The 22,100-nt window shown below is 39.4% G+C and overlaps 1 protein-coding gene across 7 annotated transcripts; it reads left to right on the plus strand.

Annotated features, from left to right (window-relative positions):
- Positions 1–523: 523 nt before the first annotated feature.
- Ttpa (alpha tocopherol transfer protein) lies at positions 524–21,580 on the plus strand. 7 transcript variants are annotated; one of them, XM_039109317.2, is made up of 7 exons: positions 524–738; positions 2,526–2,562; positions 3,574–3,682; positions 6,893–7,046; positions 13,699–13,892; positions 16,999–17,109; positions 19,605–21,580. In XM_039109317.2, exons 2-7 carry the CDS (start codon positions 2,546–2,548, stop codon positions 19,776–19,778), a joined length of 759 nt encoding a protein of 252 aa, XP_038965245.1. In that variant the 5' UTR covers positions 524–738; positions 2,526–2,545; the 3' UTR covers positions 19,779–21,580. The 7 variants fall into 7 exon arrangements, with proteins under 7 accessions (XP_038965245.1, NP_037180.1, XP_017448653.1 ...); XM_063287196.1 differs by lacking the exon at positions 524–738 and adding an exon at positions 1,826–1,859; XM_017593164.2 differs by lacking the exon at positions 3,574–3,682 and having other exon boundaries at positions 638–738.
- The last annotated feature ends 520 nt before the right edge of the window (positions 21,581–22,100 follow it).

The raw sequence follows: 22,100 nt of genomic DNA on the forward strand, positions 1-22,100 counted from the left end.
CAAGGAGGGGGGAGGAGCAGCGAGACTGCGGAAGGTGGCTTCCTCGAATTGCATTTTGGAAACTAGTTAGAATATTAGAGCTGGCCTGAGCTCAGCCTTAAGGAAGGGATCGGGTTGGGGTGCGGTAGGGTGTTCCTGAGTGTCTGACACCCAGACTAATTAAAGAGCCCTTTAAAGCCTCTTTACCTTGTTTCCTGATTCCAAAACGGAACAGAGGGGGAAGGGCAACGAGGAAAGGGAAAGAAAAGTTCTCTGGCAGCCTGATTAGAAACATTCCAAGTAACTGTGACTTCACCTTCTTTGGGTTCAACACTAGAGGCTTTCCTTCACTGGGTCTGGCTGCGGCTACCCTGATGAGCAGCGGAGGGCACCATGTGCGTTCCTTTAAGAGGACTCCTTGGCGGTTGTACCAGCGGGACACCGGAGATCCGGGCGGCACCGGGTGAGTGTGCGCGGGGCGGCGGCCACGGCGGGGGGCGGAGGATGGCTCTGGGCCCACATTTTTCCCCCTGCCGCCGGGACAGCGCGGCGGGCATGGCAGAGATGCGGCCGGGGCCAGTGGTTGGAAAACAGCTCAACGAGCAGCCCGACCACTCGCCCCTGGTCCAGCCGGGCCTGGCCGAACTGAGGCGCCGGGCGCAGGAGGAGGGCGTCCCAGAGACCCCGCAGCCGCTCACAGACGCTTTCTTGTTGCGATTCCTGCGTGCCCGGGATTTCGACCTGGACCTGGCCTGGCGCGTAAGTGTGAACCCGGGCGGGCAGACCGCGGCGGGGCTGGGATCCACGCGTACCGAGCGTGGCAGTGTGGCTGCAAGCGCGCCTAGACCCGGGATTCCGCCCGTCGATGCTCTGGTTCCCGCTGCCGTGGAGGACCTCCCCAGGACTACTAGAGTCCCCGCGATTAACAAAGTGGAGACCTCCTGGGGTGCTCAACTGTGTTACACACCTGAGGAGACAACTCCAGGAGTGGACAGAGGAGGGGACAAAATGGACATCTGAAGGCATCTTGAAAAAGATTATGTTAATAGAGCTAAATGACAGCACAGTCAGTTTGGTTCCTTTGAAATCCAGGGCAGGACTGGCGATTCTTTTGTGTTTCAGGTCTTCACACCACACTGAGAAAGAGCCATGGAGCCAGAGAGATGCGACCTTGACTTTGTCCCTCTTGGGGTCAGCACTGTTATCTGTCCACTAACTGTGAGGACATGACAGTAGTTTCGAAAATTGCACATTAACCTGGAATGTTAGCACAAGGTGTGCCAAGCGCTCTGGTTGGCATGGGATAACTAGTCAGTGGTCAGCGAAGGACTAATCTAGACCTTTCTGCAAGGGAAAATACTTAGGCTGTGGAATTCCAACATGCTCTTCTTTCATGCAACTAATTTTATTGGATAATCACCGAGTATGGCAAAAACAACAAACAATATAAAACAGTAAAAAGTTCAAAAGTATTTCCTAAAAGAAAAATTCCCAACACAAACTTTAGTTAGACCGTGAGTACCCAGAAGAGTGGTATCATCTACTACTTTAAGCATGTGCTTTTTGCTCATGCAAACAGGCGTTTGTGTTTTTTATTTTTTATTTGGCTTTTCTCAACTGCTTGTTGCACAGAATGTTGATGGAATTGCTATCAAACCATGACATAAATAATACACGAAGGGTATCTAACCAGTTCCGTGTTTGTGGCTTTAGCGATTGTTTCCAGGTGCTATTAGGCTCCCTCCATCCCTACATTCAGCAATGGGGACCCGGTGCTGCCATGCTCACCGTTCATCTCTTCATTTAGTGTTTCTCTCTATTTTTCTCTTTTTTTATATCCGCAGTCTTCTGCCTCACAGTATAAAATATGCCACCAGCAGGTGGGTATATGAGTTTGTCTTCATGTTTAATCTCTACACACAGATCAGAACATATCCTTATGTATCCTTATTGAGTAAATTCACCAGTTGCAGACGGAAGGTGCCCGCATTTTTACTGTTGAGGAATGAACAACCTTTGCAGGGAGTTTTCACTCTGATGAATTGCACACTGCATAATGATGTTTCTTCCTCTCTGTTATTATGTGCACTGCGTTATCAAATAAGATTTGTGCCTGCTACATGAAGATAGTTTTGTATTTTTATTATATATATTAATTTAGTTATAAGTGAGATTAATCATTTTTAGATATCTAAAACTAATTTTCCAGTTTTCTTTTTTGTGTTTGCCACTTTTTTTTTCTTCAAAAAAAATTACCTATTTACATCGAAGAACTTAGGTCTTTGTCTATATTATAGCTTATTAATATTTAAACCATTTCCTTTCTGAAAGAATCAGAATATTTACATTTATTAAACATATTCACTATTCTTGATGCTTGGTTTCATTTGTGTTTTGGTTTCTGATGATAGCACTGTCTCAGAAGGAGGCTAGCAGGTTAACGGTGTGTTTGCCAAGACTAACTCTTGTCATATGTACCACAGCCATGAGACTGGTGAAGTGAGCTTTTTCCATGCGTTCACTGTTTCTTATTTCTCTTTCTGTAGAGACTCATGATGTTGGACAAATGCTGCAACTCCTGAGGTGATTTGCCTTTAATAGCACCAGCATTTTCCTTTTGTGGAACTGAACCCAAGTTTTGCAGGATAAACAAACACTCACTATACTACTGAATCACCCTCCTATCCTCTGTGTTGGGGTACTGTAAAATTCTCTCTCTCTCTCTCTCTCTCTTTCTCTCTCCCCCCCCCCCTTCCTTTTTTATTCTGAGCTGGAGATTGAACCCAGAGCAAGGTAGACCAGTACTCTATGCCCAAGCTATATCCCAGCACCTTTAGAAATGCTTCTATACAAAATTTTCTTTAGAAGTGGGTTGGTTGTCTTTTTAAATGTTGATTTCAATTTGTTGATATTTTGATGTAAAGAAATACATAACAGTGCAGCATCACTTCTTGCTTTATATGTCCTGGGTATGAAGTATCTGAACACTGTAATCAATGTGTGCACTAGTGTGCACTTTCCAGATACCAGATATGAAAATGCAGTCTGTGAGGTTTACATGAGTCCTTAAAACTCCATAGAAATGCTTAATGATAAAATGTATGAGTCGTTGGTCTCAGCTGCTTGTAAAAAGTCACAAGTAAGCAGATGAAGATGCAGAAACTGTGGTCACCTCGAGAATGTGTGCATTTCCTGTTTTCTTTCTTTTGCTGAATGGTTTTCACTGCACAGACTCTTGATGGATGGCCTAGTAGGACTGTGTCCATTGGACAGAACCCAAGTTTTTGTTTGTGACCTCTCTGACTTGTCTGCCAACTGGAAAGGAAAGGGGAAAGGGCAAAACTGTGCAACTTTCTTTTTATTTTCTTCTGCTGTGGTACTTAGTACAAACTCTCATGCTTATGGAATATAAACTCTAAAGTTTTGTAGGAGAAAACTATGACAAGTCTCCCAGTTATAAAGGAAGTTCTCATTATTCTGGTTTTGAGCATATGATACATTAATATTTTCTAGTCTTAATACCCAAATGTTTATTAATGACAGGCACTTTGTTGAACTGTTTGTTCTTTTCTTTTTTTCTTCTTCTTCTTCAAGGGAATTGAGATGTAGAGTCCTCATTACTCACATAGCTGTTAAGCTGGAGTATAGGGCTTTGAAGCTTAGGAGAGCCTGTGCTTCTGGAAGACTCTACTGTCTCCTTCAGGTCAGAACACTAAGCATGAAAAATAGCCACCATATGCTCAACAAGCAAACTGTCTAGTTCCTTACATTTCTGTATTCAGCTGTGATGGTTTACATATGGTTTGTTCCCTCAAGACTTATATTGAAGTTCATTTTATACAGTGAAGTATTAACGGGCAGAACTGAAAAGCCAGGTGGTGGCACACACATTTAATCCCAACACTGGGGAGGCAGAGGCAGGCAGATCTCTGTGAGTTCAAGGCCAGCCTGGTATACAGAACGAGTTCCAGGATAGTCAGGTCTACAAATTAAAATCTTGTTTCAAACTACCTCACCGTCACCAGAAAGAGGACAGAAATGTAACCTAACTATTGTGTGCAGTGAGCTTTCTGGGGAGAATTAGTCAGCATGGGGCATTCATAATGGAATACTGATAGTTTTTATAAGAGAAGAAGACACACACACACACACACACACACACACACACACACACACACACACACGCCATATAATGCCTGGTGTTTTCTGAAGATTCTTCCATCAAGAGGGCCAATAGCTTATTCTACTAGACTTTGGGCTAGATAGACTTCATCTCTTTATAATTCATGTCATTTATGTTATTAAACAATTAGCAACAAAATAATACAGCACATATACAGTGTTTCAGTACTTTATCATTATGATTTCTATCAGTACTTCAAAGCTTTGAAATTCTATGACCCATTCTTGATGATTACTATCAAACTGTAGCCTTTTTTTGTGTGTAATTTTTCATAGCATGTGTGAATTTCAATGTTCACACTGCTTAGTGGATAAACATATTTCCTCATGGCTTTGTTATCTATCAATGAGATAACAGCAGTTGCCTCTCGGGGTCATTGTTAGGCAGAACTGAGATGGTCCTATTGTACTGTATAAAAGTGGCACAAATAGGGTCTGTTGTGGTGGTAGTCTAAAAGCGCATCAGCAAATGTAAAAAGGACCAACTCTAAATATTACATTTTAAGTAGAAATTTCCAATGTTTGGCTGAAATAGGCAGCCATCAGTAACAAATATTCATTTGGAGCCAGTTTTGTTGTTATTGTTCTGAACTTGGAGTTTGGCTTGAGATTGCTTAGGAGCAATTTACTTTTATCACTAACATTTACGTCAGTTGGATTTGTAAATTTGTTTATCAGCGTAGAATATATGAACAAAGATTTGGATTTTGAACTTTTGGGAGATGTAAATGCCAAGATGCATGACAACAATTGTTGATATCTCCAAAAGTGATTCTTTTCGAGTGTGGGCACAGCCCATGGATTCATGCATTGATCCTTTCTTTCCCTCAACATGTTTCTATCTTCCGAGAGCCTGCAATCTGCAGAGACATGTTGACCGTGCTTCTTTCTTTACCTCAATGATCCTCTATACTGCAATATACTTTTAACATTCCAAGGACAATAAAACCAATGTTCTATATAGTCACCACGAATCACCTCTCCACATTTACACTGAATCAGGATTTAAAGGCATGCTTTTATCTGAAGAAACTGTCAAATGTTATTGACACTGATTCCGATGACATCTAAGACAGGAGGAAGAAGGGAAATTCACAGTATGGGACAGAATGAATGTATCAGAATTACAATGAGCCTCTTGTTCTTGCTGCCTTTGAAATGTCTATTTAGGTCACCAATTATTTTTTGCTGGCAAATTGACTGACTTTCTTCCTTTTTAGTTTGCTGCTCTTGCAAGTCTTTCTTTTAAGCTTAGGAGACTTTATTCGATGCAGAGATGAGAGAGACCAAACGAAAGAAAGATGACAACATGAGAATAGCCAGAAGGGGGAGAGTCAGAGAAGGGAGGACTACAGGGGCTGTGTCCTAGAGGACTCCATGGTGACTCGTTTCTCACAGTCCAACTGGCTCTTCTCCTAACCAGTCCTAGCCAGGGACTTCCTCCACAGTGCAGCATTCATTCTCTGCACAAGCTATTTGTAGGTTCTCCTCTGGATTATTAATGTTTTGTGGCTACAGTTACCATGTTTATCATAATGGATTTCAAATATGAGGTTGCTTTGATGAACCTTCATCATAGTAAGACCCTAACTCCATGAAGAATGAACTTCACAGGCACTATCTTTCTAAAGTTTCCACAAAATGCTTACTGTATCCTTGCCTTTCACCTAACTGCGGTTCAGTGTGGCTAATAGCAAGTACAATGTCAATTTAGAAAAAAAAGATACAAGAAAAAAATCAGAAAGAAAATTAAATGATAGTAGCTTTTTGTTCACTGTCCTGTTCTGGTAGACCTTCTGTGGAGCTGGATTTCCTCTAAATCATATTTTGCCAAGATCTATTGTTTATTTACATGATTTCTTTGCTTCTAATTCATTTGATTGACTTACTTAGAAAGTACTAGGAGTTATATTCCTACCGCTAAGTAGGAAATATCCCTTAAGCTTTTTGATCTACAACACAACTCTACATTTGCCTGTGCTCTCTGACTTAGCTGAAGTTCAGCAAAAGATAGCATGAGGAGGCAATTCCTCATGGAATCCTGTGGGAACTTGACTGAAGTTAGACTAGGATGGTCTCTGAATCTCACGGTCTTCTCTCATATAGTCTGTTACCGTCCAGTAATCTTACATATGTCTGGATCCCAGAAGGCAGCAGGCCTTTTAAGTCTAGTGTAGTGTCATTCCCACAGCTACACTGTTTTTCAAAGTAAGGTGTAAGGCCAGCTCACATCGAAAGCCAATTCCACTTCTTTCTGGAGGACATATATCAGAAGGTCTGGACTTGTTTGCAACTATTTTAAGAGACTATAATGGATGGCAATTAAAAATGATGGAGCTGCTCTTCCTCCTCTCTTACTCTTTGTTCTTCTCTGTTCTTGCCCCCTTCCCCATGCCCTTCTGCCCCACATGCCCATAGCCAGCCTTTCCTCTCCTCTTCTCTACTCTACTCTACTCTACTCTACTCTACTCTACTCTACTCTTCCTCTCTCATTAAATCTCTCCACATGGAAAAAAAATGATGGAGCTTTGAATTCAAGACCAACTCTTATCTCAAGTCAGATAAGAATCTCAACTCGTTAATGAAAGGAACTGGCTTTTACAACTAAAAAGCCCTTCCAGACTCTGACAAGAGAGATGACAAGGTTCATGTACAACCTCAAGTCTTTAACTGTTTTACAAAGTGCTAACCATGTACACCATTTATGGAGATGTTTAATTTTATTTTTCAGTTAATGAAAAACTATTACAAATGGCGAGCAGAATGTCCAGAACTAAGTGCAGATCTACACCCTAGAAGTATCCTTGGACTTCTGAAGGCTGGCTACCATGGAGTTCTGAGGTCCAGGGATCCGACTGGCAGTAGAGTTCTCATTTACCGAATTTGTGAGTTGTTTACAGTGGGTCTTCTTGCACTCGTTCTGTCTTCACGTCTGCATTCATTATTAAGTGTTCTAGTGTTTCTTTTGGTCAATGTCTTATCTGATCACGCTGCTATAGCACAGTACCTTAGACTGGTTGCATAAAAATTGAAATTCAGTTCTTAGTGCTGGAAACTGTGAAGTCCAACATCGAAGCACCAATGATTTTGTTCTGATGAGAACGTGTGCTTTGGTTCACAGAGATCTTCTCACTCTGACCTCATATAGTATAAGCAGTATAGTATCCCTTGGGGCCTCTTAAAATGGCACTAATCCCACTAAATGAGGATTGTACCCTTATAACCTAATAACTTTCCCAAATCTACTTCCTAGAGCCATGAATTACACTATTAAGATGGCTCAACATGTACAAGTACTTGCTAAAATTACTGATGGTCTGAGTTCAAACTTTGGAACCCATAATAAAAGGGTTCCACAACTCCCAGAAATTATCCTCTGATTTCTACATGTGCACCATGGCATGTACTCTGTATGTATGCATGTTGGGCATGGGTGCATACAGAGTAAGACCATAAACTTGTAGGTAAAATTCTAGCATGTGAATTTGGAAAACATTCAGATCCACGGCTGGTGAGCCATACTGTCTGCTACATGTTTAGTTCTGTGTGGTTAAACTTCCAGGTGACAGGGCAGACAATAGACATTTCCTGGTCTTCTGTTATAACATGGGCCACAGTCACTAACATGGTGACTGTGTTTCTCTCTTTCTTTCTTCCTTCCTTCCTTCCTTTCTTTCTTTCTTTCTTTCTTTCTTTTTTCTTTCTCTCTTTCTTTCTCTCTTTCCTTCTTCTTCTTCTTCTTCTTCTTCTTCTTCTTCTTCTTCTTCTTCTTCTTCTTCTTCTTCTTCTTCTTCTTCCTCTTCCTCCTTCTCCTCCTTCCTCTTCCTCCTCCTCCCTCCTTCTCCTCCTTCCTCTTCCTCCTCCTCCTTATTCTCCTCCTTCCTCTTCCTCCTCCTCCCTCCTTCTCCTCCTTCCTCTTCCTCCTCCTCCTTATTCTCCTCCTTCTCTTTCCTCCTCCCTCCTCCTTTTTCCTCCTTCTTCCTCTTCCTCCTCTTCTACCACTTTCTTTTTCTTTGGAAGGGGTGCCACAGGGGTGGGAGGTGACCAAGGAGACTTGGAGGTGAATGTGAACAGGATGCATGTTATGAAATTCCCAAATAATCAGTAAAGATGTTGCATTGGGAAAAAAGAAACATCAATAACATAATCAACTCAACTAAAAAATAAAGCTTTCCAGGTGAAAGAAGAGAATCTCATTTTCCCAGCACTGTCTCAGTCCAATTGAATCACACAGCTAATCATTATTTCAGGAACAGAATTTCTTCAAATTATATTTACCATTATCTGCTGTCTCTGTCTCTCTCAATGGAGTCTCAAAATACAGCTCTTAAGGATTTCTAACTTCCAGCTCAAGTGGCTTCGAACTTCTGGGCTCACAGACTCCACCTGCCTCAGCTCCTGATCAGTGCAATCATAAACACGTGCCACCATGCACAGCTAATTTCTCCTTTAAACATTTAAAACGTTTGTTTATTAATGTTCACTACTTACCTCTGTATAAGCCCTCTCTCTGCCTTTACCTCTACTGCTATGTGTTTTTCTAAGAAGATACCGTTTTTAAGTTTTGAAAGTATCAGATGAGTATGTATGACTGCAGTCTGTGTTTCTTGCCCCTTGATTCTGTATCAAATAAAAAAGAACTAATCATGAAGCCCTCATCCACAGAGCACTCAGGGTGGATTTCTCTCCTGCTGCTCCACCCATGTCAAAGGAAGCTCCTTAGGGATGGGCTGGCCAGAATACATATTTAAATTAGCAAGGAAACCAATGTGTTATAAAAACTTGGGGTTACCAGTTGAATTCAAATTTTAGATAATCCATAAATAAGTTTTTAGTATCATTGGGACATTCTTATGCTAAACCTTGCAGCCAATTTATCTGGAATTCACCTTTAAGTGGTGCTTATATTTTACATGACAACCATGTTTAAGTTCCAAGAGCATAAAATTGAAACCTACAGGTCTTTAATTTTATCTCTTTCTGCTCATCTCCCTCAGCTTTTTTACGTGTCTGGGCTTTGGAGTACCTGGCTGGGTAGTTAGTGCTTGTTTTGTGTTTTTAGTATAGAAGCTAAGACAAAGTAAATGAAAATGACATTTTTATAGTGAGAAAGCCAATGAAACAACACTTTCATAGTAATAAAGCCAATGTGGTTTTTTCAATCACAAATACCTTAGCAGCAAACTAACTGGTCCACTGTATAATCTGGGCTTCTGGGAATATAGTTATCTAAATATTTGTTATTTAGGAGTTCAGCTAGTAAAAAGCTGCTATGTAAGCATTTAGACCCAAGCTCAGATCCCCAGAACTCATGTAAAAAGCTAGGGCATGCTTCAGAGCTTGTCTGTAATCCTAATGAGAGGGAATGTAGATCCCCAGGGCTGGCTGGCCCACCAGTCTAGCTAAGACAGTGAGCTCCAGGCTCAAAAAACAAGGAATAGATGATAAAGACACCTATCATTGATCTCTGACTTCCATGTAGAGCCAAGTGTACATGTCATACAGAGAGAGAGAGAGAGAGAGAGAGAGAGAGAGAGAGAGAGAGAGAGAGAGAAATGGGTTCTTTAACTCAAAAATATTTAACGTCAAAGATATGTAGGGTTTAAGGAAGGTCAGAACAGAAAGGTAGGTTGCAAGTCTCCTGTGGGCTATGTTATTCTAGAATGAAAAGAATAAAATAAAAAGACAGAGTGAACTTTTAATGACTTAGCTGCATCTATGATAGACTGTTTCCACAGAAGGCCACTGCAGCCATCTCCACTCTGTACCATGTCTGTACAGTAAAAGCAGTGAGGAAATACACAGCCCTTTCCTCTATGTGTACTTTTATCAACCCTATGACAGAGGATGTAACATGAGGCCTTTGAGACCAACTACTATACTACAGCAGCAAATCAAATTTTAACAATGAAGGTTTGGTATTAATCATACTTGAGTTATTATGAATTGAAGCTATAGAGTATGTTGATTTTATTGAAATGTTACACATGTGTATATATATAAATAAAACATTATATAATATATATACACATATGTAACAGCATATATATATATCTGTAACACAGAGTTGCTGTGAGAATTACATTTCGTTTTATATAGTACATTCACATAATATAACAAGAATATTATCTAGCACACAATAAATAATAAATTCTAGGTAGATGTTAGGGAAGATATGAAAATTCTAATTTCTCATGTCTTTATCAGGCTTGCTTAGTCAGACAGTACCGTGCACTAGAACGTTCTGTGATGATCTTGTTCTACAGTAGCCACTAGTCCACACAGAACTATTGAGAGTTTGATCTGAGGTATTGTGATGAGAAACTGAACTTGTAATTTATACTCACAGAAAATGAATAGAGGGCCAAACAGGTCAGACCAGTGAGTTGGCTCACTAATTACTCAGAAACTATTTTATGATGTGGAAATTTCTTTTTGTTGAGCTCATATTTCATCATTGTAGCCTTCAGCTGGAGTAGTGTCACATTTTTACACTGGACTCATAATTCTAATATTTTTACCAAGAATCTGGGTTGCTAAAGCAAAGGGAAATCCCACCAGGACTCCCTATAAGCCCCACAGTCATCTTTTCCCTTTCTAGATCTTTATCTTTCTCCTCAAGACTGGATAATAGCAACATTTAGAACTGTTAAGTTTCAGCCACGGAAAAATTCCTCCTCAGTCCCACTGCTGCCTCCACCTGGCAACTTCTAGTCCCTCCTTTTCTGTTCTCAACCAGACTTCTGTGTTCTCACAGCTCTCCCATCATTTATCTCAAGATTCTCATCTGTGTCCCGGGTCTGATTTCACTCCAGCTCTACTGAAAGAACCTTAGGCAACGGTGGCGAGCAACTCTCTTTGCAGCAAATCTGAGAAACAAGCCAAGATCTGTTTGGCTGGTTTCAGTAGTGAGCCAGCCTGTCTATCTTAGGAACTCCACTGTTCTGTGTCTTTGTTGCCATGCCCTCCAGGAATTTTTTCTTCAACCAAACTGTGGGAAGACTTCTTCACAGTTTTTCTAGAGCTTTTTTTTTCCCCACAGAAATTACCTGTTTTCATCAGACTTTAACTTCTAGAATCGGACAGGACACTGGCCTCAGCCTTCATTTCATATTTATCTTGTTTGTAAAAATCTTTAAAAAAAAGTGCATGAGCAAGGGGAGATGTGTACATGGGGGAAGATGTCCACAGACGCCAGAGGCAGTATGGGCTCCCTAGAGCTGAGCTACTGAGGGTTTGAGCTGCTTGGGAGCAACATGGGTGCTGGGAATGAAATTCAGTTCCTCTGCAAGAACAGAGCAGTCTTAACTGCTGCACCACATCTCTAGGCCATCAGCTTCATGGATGTATCATTATATCTCTCCCATAACAGAGGAAAGAAGATCTATTCCAGACAGTCCCTATGAGGGTGCCACATGAACATGGATAGCTATCAGAGCTGTGTCTTTACCATGCTTTATTCTTTGCAGATTCAGATCAACACAACTGGATCCATGTTCTACCTGCGTCCAGTTGGCAGTCACTTGGTCACTACTGTGGAATGTGTATAAATCATCTTTATACCCCTAAAGATTATCTCAATAAATAATACCTCCCAGTTACTCGGAGGCCTAAGGAAGGATCATTGATTTTCTGAGCTTCTATAACTTCTTAGTTATTAACCATTGTTCTGCTTTTATTCTTTCCTTCTCCCTTCCTCCTTCCTTCCCTTTTCCCCTCCTCCCTTCTTTTGACAGGAGCTCAGAGAACACAAGCTGACTTTGAACTCACAGTATAGCTGAAGACGACCTTGAACTTCTCATTCTCAGCTTTTACCTTCCAAGTGCTTCTACCATGCTGGTTCTTCGTATTGAGTTCATGTGGTCAGGGTTGGTAGCGAGAGCCTTTATCCACTGAATCATCTCTCTGTTGCTATCTATTCTTTTTTTTTAAGATTTATTTATTTTATGTATGTGATACACTGTTGCTCTCTTCCAGCACACTAGAAGAAGCATCAGATCTCATTACAGATGGTTGTGAGCCACCATGTGGTTGCTGAGAATTGAACTCAGAACCTTTGGAAGAGCAGTCAATGCTCTTAACCACTGAGCCATCCCTCCAGCCCATGTTGCTATCTATTCTTAAAAAGAGCCTCCAGCCTCCTCTTATTACATCTGTTGAAATTATTGCTTCTTTCTAATTCAGTTTTCTCTCTTAACTGTTTCCTTTATTTTTCTTGTTTGTCTATGGAGTTTGGTTCCTGTATTCTTTGTGTGTGTGTGTATGACAATTTTTAATAAATGTGGATTATTTTTAAAGACTACTTTCTTGCCTGTCCATTATCATTTCTGTCTGCCATGGCCTGTCTTTATGAATGGTGGGGGAAAGTCAGGCTGTGTGGACAAGATTATCAATATCTCCTCTCACCATAGGAACTCTGTTTTCTCTGGGCATGTACAGCTGCATTCCCAAGACCAGCTTCCTGCTCAAGCCTGTAGGGACATGACTGCTCTGTACTGCTGGTTCCGGAGATTGGCCTGTGACCAGCTTGTCTACATGCTCCATAGGTCTTTCCTTTGGAAACCTCTTTGGTTGCTGTGTTAGTCATCTGCCTATTATTGTGACAGGGTTCCTGAGGAAATCAATACAAAAGGAGGAATGATTAGTTCCACAGGTCTGAGTCCATCACTGGTTGACTTTATTACTGTAGGCTTGTGTTGATGCAATGGACCATAACAGGAAGAGCGGGGTGGAGGAATGCTTGCAAGATTATGGTGTTCAGAAGACAACAAGTAAGAACAATAGGAAAAGTATCCTCTTAAAGTACACACCCTAGGGGTTGGGGATTTAGCTCAGTGGTAGAGCGCTTACCTAGGAAGCGCAAGGGCCCTGGGTTCGGTCCCCAGCTCCGAAAAAAAAAAAAAAAAAAAAAGAACCAAAAAAAAAAAAAAAGTACACACCCTAATGACTTACAACCTAATGTCCTACAACCAGGCTCTACTTCCAAAGTTCTCAGTACCATACAGTCCACTAAGTTATGAATCCATAGATACCTTAAACCACTGAAGAGCTTAGAGCTCTCATGAGCTATTTCCCTCCAGAGAGCACCATTGCTGAATACTGATGCATGAGGAACCAAGCCTGCCCCACATGACCTTGAAGGTATAACGCAGGTCCAAACCACAAGTTACTAGTTAGCATGATACTCACTGCTGATTGCAACCAAGGCTCACACTTTTCTATTTCTGAACCGTAACACAATCAGTGGCATTAAACATTTCTATTTCTAGGCACAGCCTTCTCTTGAAGTGATGATGTGACTTCATTTATCAGTCAAATTTGATCTGCATTCATCCCTATCCCATACTCTTAAGAATCTTAAGGAGGGAGAAGAAATCTGTTGCTTACTTTATGATTCTTTGTTCATGATTTTATTTCTAAGCATCCTTTGGGCTTTAAAATAATCTGTTAGCTTAAAGAATATTTTTGATTCTTCACTCCAGGATATGAAGGTTTCTTCATCCTAAGATGTGATGTCTTTACATTTGTCTGTTGTAGCCTATTGGGACCCAAAAGTTTTTACAGCCTATGATGTATTTCGTGTAAGTCTGATCACATCAGAGCTCATTGTACAGGAGGTGGAAACTCAACGGAATGGAGTCAAGGCTATATTTGACCTGGAAGGCTGGCAGATTTCTCATGCTTTTCAAATTACCCCATCTGTAGCCAAGAAGATTGCTGCTGTAGTTACAGTGAGTATATATCTCAACTGTTAGGTTATAACTATATAATAGTGTCTGTGTTTGTACACTTTTAGAAACTTAAACATTAGAAACAATAAATACATATTTGAACAATGTTAACAGTAAATATAACTATATTAAAAATGTAACAAACTGCAAAAATAAGCATGTTCAAAATAAATAACTACAGAATTTATATATTTCAATAATAAAGTGATTTTATTTTATTTTTGTAAAGCCAGGCATGGTAGAACACATCAGTAATCCCAGGATTTGGCTGGTGCAAGCAGGGAGATCAGGAGGCCAGCCTGGGTACATGAGACCTAATAAATAGTACAGTAACAGTAACAAAAATGACTCAAAAATATTTATAATAATACAATAAATTGACATTCCTTTCTTCCGAAAATAAGCCTTTATGTATGTAACTTTGTTTTTGTGTGTATAGCTACACATATGTAAATGTATGTAAGGAAGTCAGAGGAGAACCTTGTGGGTCATTCCCCAGGTACCATTTACTCTATTTTGAGACTCAGTATCTCATTGGTCTTCACGGATTAAGCTATGCTGGCTGGCCAATGAACCCTAGGAGCCTGTCTTTACCACCCTAGTGCTAGGATTATAAGATGCTTAGCTCCCCCCACCATGAATTTGAGGATCAATCCCAAGTACTAGTGTTTGCATAGCAAGCCAATGACAAACTCAGTCATTTTTCTAGGTCCCAAAGTCTTTAAAAATAACCAATATCTTTAATGTAGTAATTTTACTTCTGGGACCTAGATAAAAGATAATCATAAATATAGTAAGGACTTTGTGCATTGTAATAGTAATAGCTTACTATGTGCTAGCTACTTTCCTAAGTCTTTCAAATGTATTTGTATTTAATGGCTACCCTGGGTGATGGCATACAATGACTATTTCAAACAGCAGTGACTAAAGGATCCTAGTTCAGGTTGGCTGAAGGTAAAAGCTGTTCTACAGTCACCTCTCTTCCTAATACAGTGCTGTGACGTAACTTCTAATAGACGAAAATTAGATACAGCCTGCTTGCCCATAACAGGAAAGTGATCACTGAGATGATAGCGTGTCCATTTGATCGGCCACCTCAGCAACGTTAAAACTCACAATGCTCTCCACAAATCATTTTGCAATAATAGGACAGAACAGGATACAAGATGTTTACAGAGCGTGTTGGCAATCATGTTTAAATAAAAATTACAAAGTGAATCTGTAAAGAGAAATTAATAATCTCTAAATGACAAGATGGGAGATTCTCCCTAAAAGAGGAAGGAAAAGTCTTCATTAACAGTATTGATTGAACTTTTGGATAAGATAACTATTGATGAATTTATTTTTCTTTCAGGTCTTAACCTTTCAGGTAGTCCATAGGACTTTGATACTAAAGATATAAAGATATATTCCAATTTTAAAAGTTTAAAAAGTGTGTGCCTATTGTTCTATTCTTTCAATTGTTATATTATTTCAAATTTCATGGAATTTAATTTTTTCTCTACATTTTTTTTTAAAAACCACTAAATCAAACTATCTCAAATTGCCATTGTCTACTTAGGAGTCACATTATGTGTGACTGGGGAGTGGATTTCTGCTGAAAGTGGGGGAATGGATCTTAAAATACTTGACCTAATCTAAGAAGAAGAAGAAGAAGAAGAAGAAGAAGAAGAAGGAGGAGGAGGAGGAGGAGGAGGAGGAGGAGGAGGAGGAGGAGGAGGAGAAGAAGAAGAAGAAGAAGAAGAAGAAGAAGAAGAAGAAGAAGAAGAAGAAGAAGAAGAGGAAGAGGAAGAGGAAGAGGAAGAGGAAGAGGAAGAGGAAGAGGAAGAGGAAGAGGAAGAAGAAGAAGAAGAAGAAGAAGAAGAAGAAGAAGAAGAAGAAGAAGAAGAAGAAGAAGAAGAAGAAGAAGAAGAAAAAACTCAACCTTTTTCTAGATCTTTTCTGAGTGCACTGACATGGTATATAAACCAGGCTTTTGTGTTGATGGAATAAGTCACACTTTAGATTCTCCTGTGTATGAGCATGTACATACATGTGTGTTTACCCATCATGCATTGGAGGACAATGGTTAATGTGTGGTGTCTTTTCTGGTTCTCCATCATGGATTTTGAAACAGGGCCTTGAACTCAACCTACAGCTCATCATTTCTGCTAGGCTGGTTAGAGTAGGGATCTGTCTGCCTGGGCTCCTCTGCTCCTCTGCTCCTCTGCACTGGGGATAGGCACAGCCATGATGGCTGTGTATAGGTGCTAGTGGTCTGAACTCAGCTCTCCATCTTGTGGGTCAAGTACTTTGCCCAAGGAACCATCTTTGAGACCCTTACCAAAAATTTATAATCTGTTCCTAGAAGAGACTTGTCTTTAGGAATGTAACTTCAGTATTCTTATTTTTTTAATTGGATATTTTTAAATCTACATTTCAAATGTTATCCCCTTCCCCCCACCCAACTGCCCACTCCTTCCCACCTCCCTGCTCTGACATTCCCCTACACTGGGGGTGGTGGGGTGCAGCCTTGGCAGGACCAAGAGCTTCTCTTCCCTTTGGTGCCCAACAAGGCCTTCCTCTGTTACATACGCCGCTGGAGCCATGGGTCTGTGTAGTCTGGGTAGTGGTTTAGTTCCTGGGAGCTCTGGTTGGTTGGTATTGTTGTTCTTATGGGGTTGCAAGCCTCTTCAAACCTTTCTCTAACTCCTCCAATGGGGACCCGTTCTCAGTTCAGTGGTTGGCTGTGAGCATCTTCCTCTGTATTTGTTATGCTCTGGTGGAGCCTCTCAGGAGACAGCTATATCAGGCTCCTGTCATACACACTTCTCGGCATCAGGAATATTGTGGTTTGGTGGTTATATGTATATGGGCTGGATCCCCAGGTGGGGCTGCTCTGAATGGCCGTTCCTTCTGACTCTGCTTCAAACTTTGTCTCCATATCTCCTCCTATGAATATTTTTGTTTCCCCTTCTCAGAAGACTGATTTATGTTGCATTATTACTTATATGGATGTATTACTAATACGAATAATTAATACATAGATTGTGTGGGTATCCTTGCATGCTCTATTTCTGGCAGAAAAATCATTATTAAGGTTTTTACTTTTCTTTCCTTTCAAAAGGATTCCTTTCCATTGAAAGTTCGTGGGATCCATTTGATAAATGAGCCGGTCATTTTCCATGCTGTCTTTTCCATGATTAAACCATTTCTGACTGAAAAGATTAAGGGTCGGGTGAGTAAAATATATTCAAGTGATTACATCTTACCTCTCTTCATTTACGGACATTTTTACTATTTTCCCATGTTCCTTGGCACTAAACCATTAGATCAACATTGCAAATACTACTCTTACAAATTAAAATTTCCTTTTGCTTTTTGAAAAATCTAGCATTATGGGCTGTGAGACTCTTGGGAAACAGACTCTTATGTATCTCTGGCGTGTACAATATATTCCCTCTAGAGGGCAGTACAGTAATAGTTATGACAAACTATGTCAGCATTTTCTGGAAATTCATAAGATAGTTATACCTGTATACCAACAAAGGCATATATACTGAAAATCATTAAAACCCATCAAGCATTCACCATGAGAGGAAAAACTGACAAATTCATACAGGACTGCAGGGTATGTTTCAAAGGAGAAATGCATTCCAATGCAGATCAGTGTTGATGGTATGCTACCTTTTCTGTGAAAAGGGGAGAATCCGAACTTACAATTATAGTTGTACAATAATGTATTTTTTCAGTATACACAGACCCATGCATGGGTGATTGACAAATGATCCAGCAATGATAAGTGAGGGTAGAGTTTGTAGCAAAGTCTGTGTTGTTTGTTTTTAATCTTGTTCTGATTTCTAACTTACATGGATGTATTACTTATACAAATAATTAATACACAAATTGTGTGGGTATATTTGCAAGCTCTATTTCTGGCAGAAAAATCATCCTAAGATAGGCAAAAATGAAACTTGCTTCAGCAAGACTTTAGTTAACCACGCTGGTTCAAACTTCAGGAGTTTGACCCCAATAAGTTTATCTTTTACATATTTAAACACAGTAAAACTTTGAGGGGGAAGTTTTCTCTTCTCAATTGTCAAAACAAAGCTTCAGGCATGGCTCCATTGAAACTTCTTTGCAAAGTACGTCTCTTTTGCAAAACATCCCTAATTTATAACCTTTTCCATAAAAATGGGTTCTGTTGAATGAGAAATGGTGCTAAGGATAATGGTCTAGAGAGAAAGGATTTGTAATAAGCATAATAACAAAAATAAGCGTCTTTTGCAAACTATGTGTGACTTTTTATAAGAATGAGTTATACTGACCAAGAAACAGGCTGAGCAGTCTGGAGGATTCAGGTTATAGGCTAGCTGCACCAGGATACAAAACAACATCCATTCTAGCCTTCCCTCTGTACAGGTGTCAGTTCTGTTCACTAAAGAAAAAAAAAAACCCAACATGTTTAACAGTTCTGGTTTCTCTAGTGCTCTCTGTAAGCTCGTGGACCTTGCATTCTTCCTTCTCCACTACTAGCTATGGGAAAGCTTGTTTTGTTTACTTTCTCTAGCAGGATCTACTTTTGATTTCTTTTTTTTTAAAGATTTATTCATTTATTATATATAAGTACACTGTAGCTGTCTTCAGACACACCAGAAGAGGGCATCAGATCCCATTACAGATGGTTGTGAGCCACCATGTGGTTGCTGGGAATTGAACTCAGGACCTCTGGAAGAGTAGTCAGGTGCTCTTAACCGCTGAGCCATCTCTCCCGCCCTACTTTTGATTTCTATAGCTTGCTTTATCCCTCCTTTACTGGCATTCTACAGTCACTGTTTGAAATTTAAAATGTATGAATATGTAGGGCTCACACTACCATAATTTCTCGATGGCGAAACCATTGACTATAACTATAGATGGTGCCAAAACCAAGGAGGAGTCGGGCCCAGGTTTTTCCTGGCCACATGATACCTGCTTCTCTCCTCCAACCCTTCTCTACCCATGCCATGTGACAATTCAAGCTAGATTAAAATAAATAAAAGGCTGGTTTACTGCTATGAGGAAGGAGAAAGAGGAGAAGGGAAAGAGAAAGAGAGAGAGAAGATGCAAGCAGAGGAAAGAAGGGAAAGAGACAAAAGTGTTTGAACTCTCTAGGAAAGAGCCTCTGGGGTAAGGGCAGCCCAGCCCGAGTTGGAAAGTTCAGGGTTTGGGGCTAGATATGCCAGGTAGGGAGTGAGGGATGCTGGGAGAACCTGGAGGCCAGATCTGCTTTCATGTGTACAATATGCACCTCAGCCCCTTGTCCTGAAACCAAACACATAAATTACTCCTTATGAACCTAATTGTGGGTACAACCTATATGCTTTAATTTACTATGAATTAGTATCAGATAGTACATTTCTCATGCTTTTATAAATGCAAAAATGCAAATCCAAGGAAGCAATGAAATTATGATTCACAGCAGCATAATCTAAAAGTAAATAACATTCTTGAATTCTAGAGCAGAAGAATAGAGGGTGCAGTATTTATATTACCTGCTTGTCCCTGTGAATCCTATTTGATGAGGTTAGGTTTTTAATAGAAATGCGTCGGGGTTGGGGATTTAGCTCAGTGGTAGAGCGCTTGCCTAGGAAGTGCAAGGCCCTGGGTTCGGTCCCCAGCTCCGAAAAAAAGAACCAAAAAAAAAAAAAAGAAAAAAGAAAAGAAATGCGTCTAGCATTGTGTCTATTTCAGATTCATCTGCATGGGAACAATTATAAATCAAGCCTACTTCAGCACTTCCCAGACATTCTTCCTCTGGAATATGGTGGTAACGAGTCCTCCATGGAGGATATTTGTCAGGAGTGGACAAATTTTATAATGAAGTCTGAAGATTATCTCAGCAGCATTTCTGAGACCATCCAATGAGAAGTTGTTTCCTGTGAATGACTTCATCTAAAATTCAAGGATGGGATTCTATCTGGTTACTAAACTCAAGACCAAACCTTCTAAACGAATTGATCCTTATCTGATCTTTAAACACGCAACATGGATATTTGGAGGATGTTTTAATTTCAACAATGCTCTGTTCCTTTTAAATTAATTAAATGTTAGGAAAGAAGATATTTCTGTTTTCCCTTGAAGAGCAAACATAGCTTCATCTAAAGTAGTTGTTCCAGTGTTTCTTTGTATGGTTCAGGAAATTTTATATTAAACAAAACTTTATGATCCCATTGTTTAATATTAGATTGATGGTTATCTACTGGAAAGAAATACTGTACGCATCAACTGATGGTGAAACAATATTAATGCTCAGCTGAGATTGGTATCAGCTCATAAATCAGGTTGCAGTCTGAATACAGATTAATTAGTTCATCTCAGGTAAATCCGACTTTAGCATATGCACAATAGAAGCCTTTCAATGTCAGTCTACACACTATAATATTGCAATCAATGAAATCACTATGGTTGATAAAGGTGATTCAGAACTTAAGAAAAATTTCTGGGCACAGTAGATGGTTTCTCATACTGTCTTGTATTTTCAAATAAGTAAAGAATATAATTATGGCTTCTGTTTATAGACAGGGAAGTAGATGTATATGTTTTTTACATAGACTTGAAAATTTAAGAGAACTACATAAATGAAAGGAGGTGTTTACATTTTAAACCATCAGCAGTGATACCTAGTATTTTTCAGATTATTCATAAATAATTTGATTTTATTCTGAGATAATTGACTATTACCTCAGAATATTCTGTTTAGTTTAAATAGTCGGCAGCTGGGATGTGCAGTCTCTACCATAGTGCAGTTCATTTCTAAGACTTTCATTCATTGAGAAAGGTGTGATCTGATCCTGTATTCAGCCCAGCCTTCAATTTGGCACATAGGTTTATACTTGATGTTTCTAATTAATTTTATTTTAAACTGGAACTAATACAAGGTAAAGAACTTAATGAATTTATGTTCAAATAGTTAGACTTCTACATTAATTTCATAAGAGTATCTTTGTACAAGGATATTTTTCATTGTACAAGGGTGTTTTTCTTTATAAGAAAATAAGTCTAATCAGATAAGCTGATACTCATGATTCTCTGTACATATACTTCTGACAAAACTGAAAGGTGCAGATAGATGTTCTTTAGAGAACTGTTTAATTTTGATTTAGCAACTAGACGTTAACTTTACTATTTAATTTTACTAAAAAAATCTTGCCTTTTTCTTAAAAAATAGTCTTCTTTACTAAATTATAAAATTAAAACTATATAAATAAGAATAATAGAAAATAAGTTAAGGAAATAAACAGTAGTAAAACACCTCTGGTTTATCAAACGTTTAATCATAGAAGGAAACCCTGATGTCACTTTCTTTACGTATGACTCTGTGAAGGAATGTAATGGTACATTACAATAGGAGCTAATGTTTTAAATGTGTACAGTAGTGAAATAATTAACAATAAACTGGAGTTTAAAATGCCAGTCAATGTAAGTACATTCTATGATGGGGCTTTGAAAGTGTTTATTCCATGAAGCAATTCTACAAAGAACATTGATGAGCAATATGGGTAAACTGTTTGGAAGGTGCTGGGCAAATAACTGGAATTGTCTAAGTGGCTTCACCGCACTGTACCAGAAACATATTCTGAAAGTCAGACCCATCAGTGCTCACTGTGCTGCCGAACTTCACAGTAATTTACTTTACTGTTGTGAAAAATAAACATCGCTCTTGTAAACCGTGGTGTTAACATTTTTTCTAAAATGTAAAGGAGGCATTCTTTTTACAAAAGAGAAATGCTTTATCTTTCAGAAAAAAATGAAGCAAAAACATCTTATCCATTATCTGAATGTTGATTCCTTTGCTTATAAGTTTTAGGTGCAGGTGGCTTCTCCTATTGCTTCTCTTCCTTCGGTGTCTTTTTGCTAGATCAAGTGCAGATGCTGTACCACAAGCTCTAGTTCCTCTAGTTCCAGCTTTGAGAAATCTGATTTTGGAATTCATGTTCAATTTTACTTGGACAGTTAAACATTCCTAAGAATTAAAATCTATTAAAGAAACATAAATTATCTGGTTATGTAGCACACTGTGATTTTTTACTTTTATTTTCATTTTTGTCTAGAGTTGTAAATTAGGTATGCATGGCTTAGCTTTATACAAGTAGCTTTGTGGCCCCTTTTTTTGTACATGCCCAAGTCAGGGGTTCTATTCACAACATTTCATAAAACAAAGTCAAGGATAGATAATCCAATTTTTAG

This window comes from Rattus norvegicus, chromosome 5, assembly GCF_036323735.1.
Source record: "Rattus norvegicus strain BN/NHsdMcwi chromosome 5, GRCr8, whole genome shotgun sequence".
Classification (NCBI taxonomy): domain Eukaryota; kingdom Metazoa; phylum Chordata; class Mammalia; order Rodentia; family Muridae; genus Rattus; species Rattus norvegicus.

What these genes read in the sequence shown, in the direction of transcription:
- Ttpa (NM_013048.3), top strand. Translation starts at nt 535, where the DNA reads ATGGCAGAGATGCGGCCGGGGCCAGTGGTTGGAAAACAGCTCAACGAG. An exon ending in AGTTCTCATTTACCGAATTT is followed by an intron (nt 7,047 to 13,698) that starts GTGAGTTGTTTA and finishes TGTCTGTTGTAG; the next exon opens with CCTATTGGGACCCAAAAGTT. An exon ending in CTGAAAAGATTAAGGGTCGG is followed by an intron (nt 17,110 to 19,604) that starts GTGAGTAAAATA and finishes TGTCTATTTCAG; the next exon opens with ATTCATCTGCATGGGAACAA.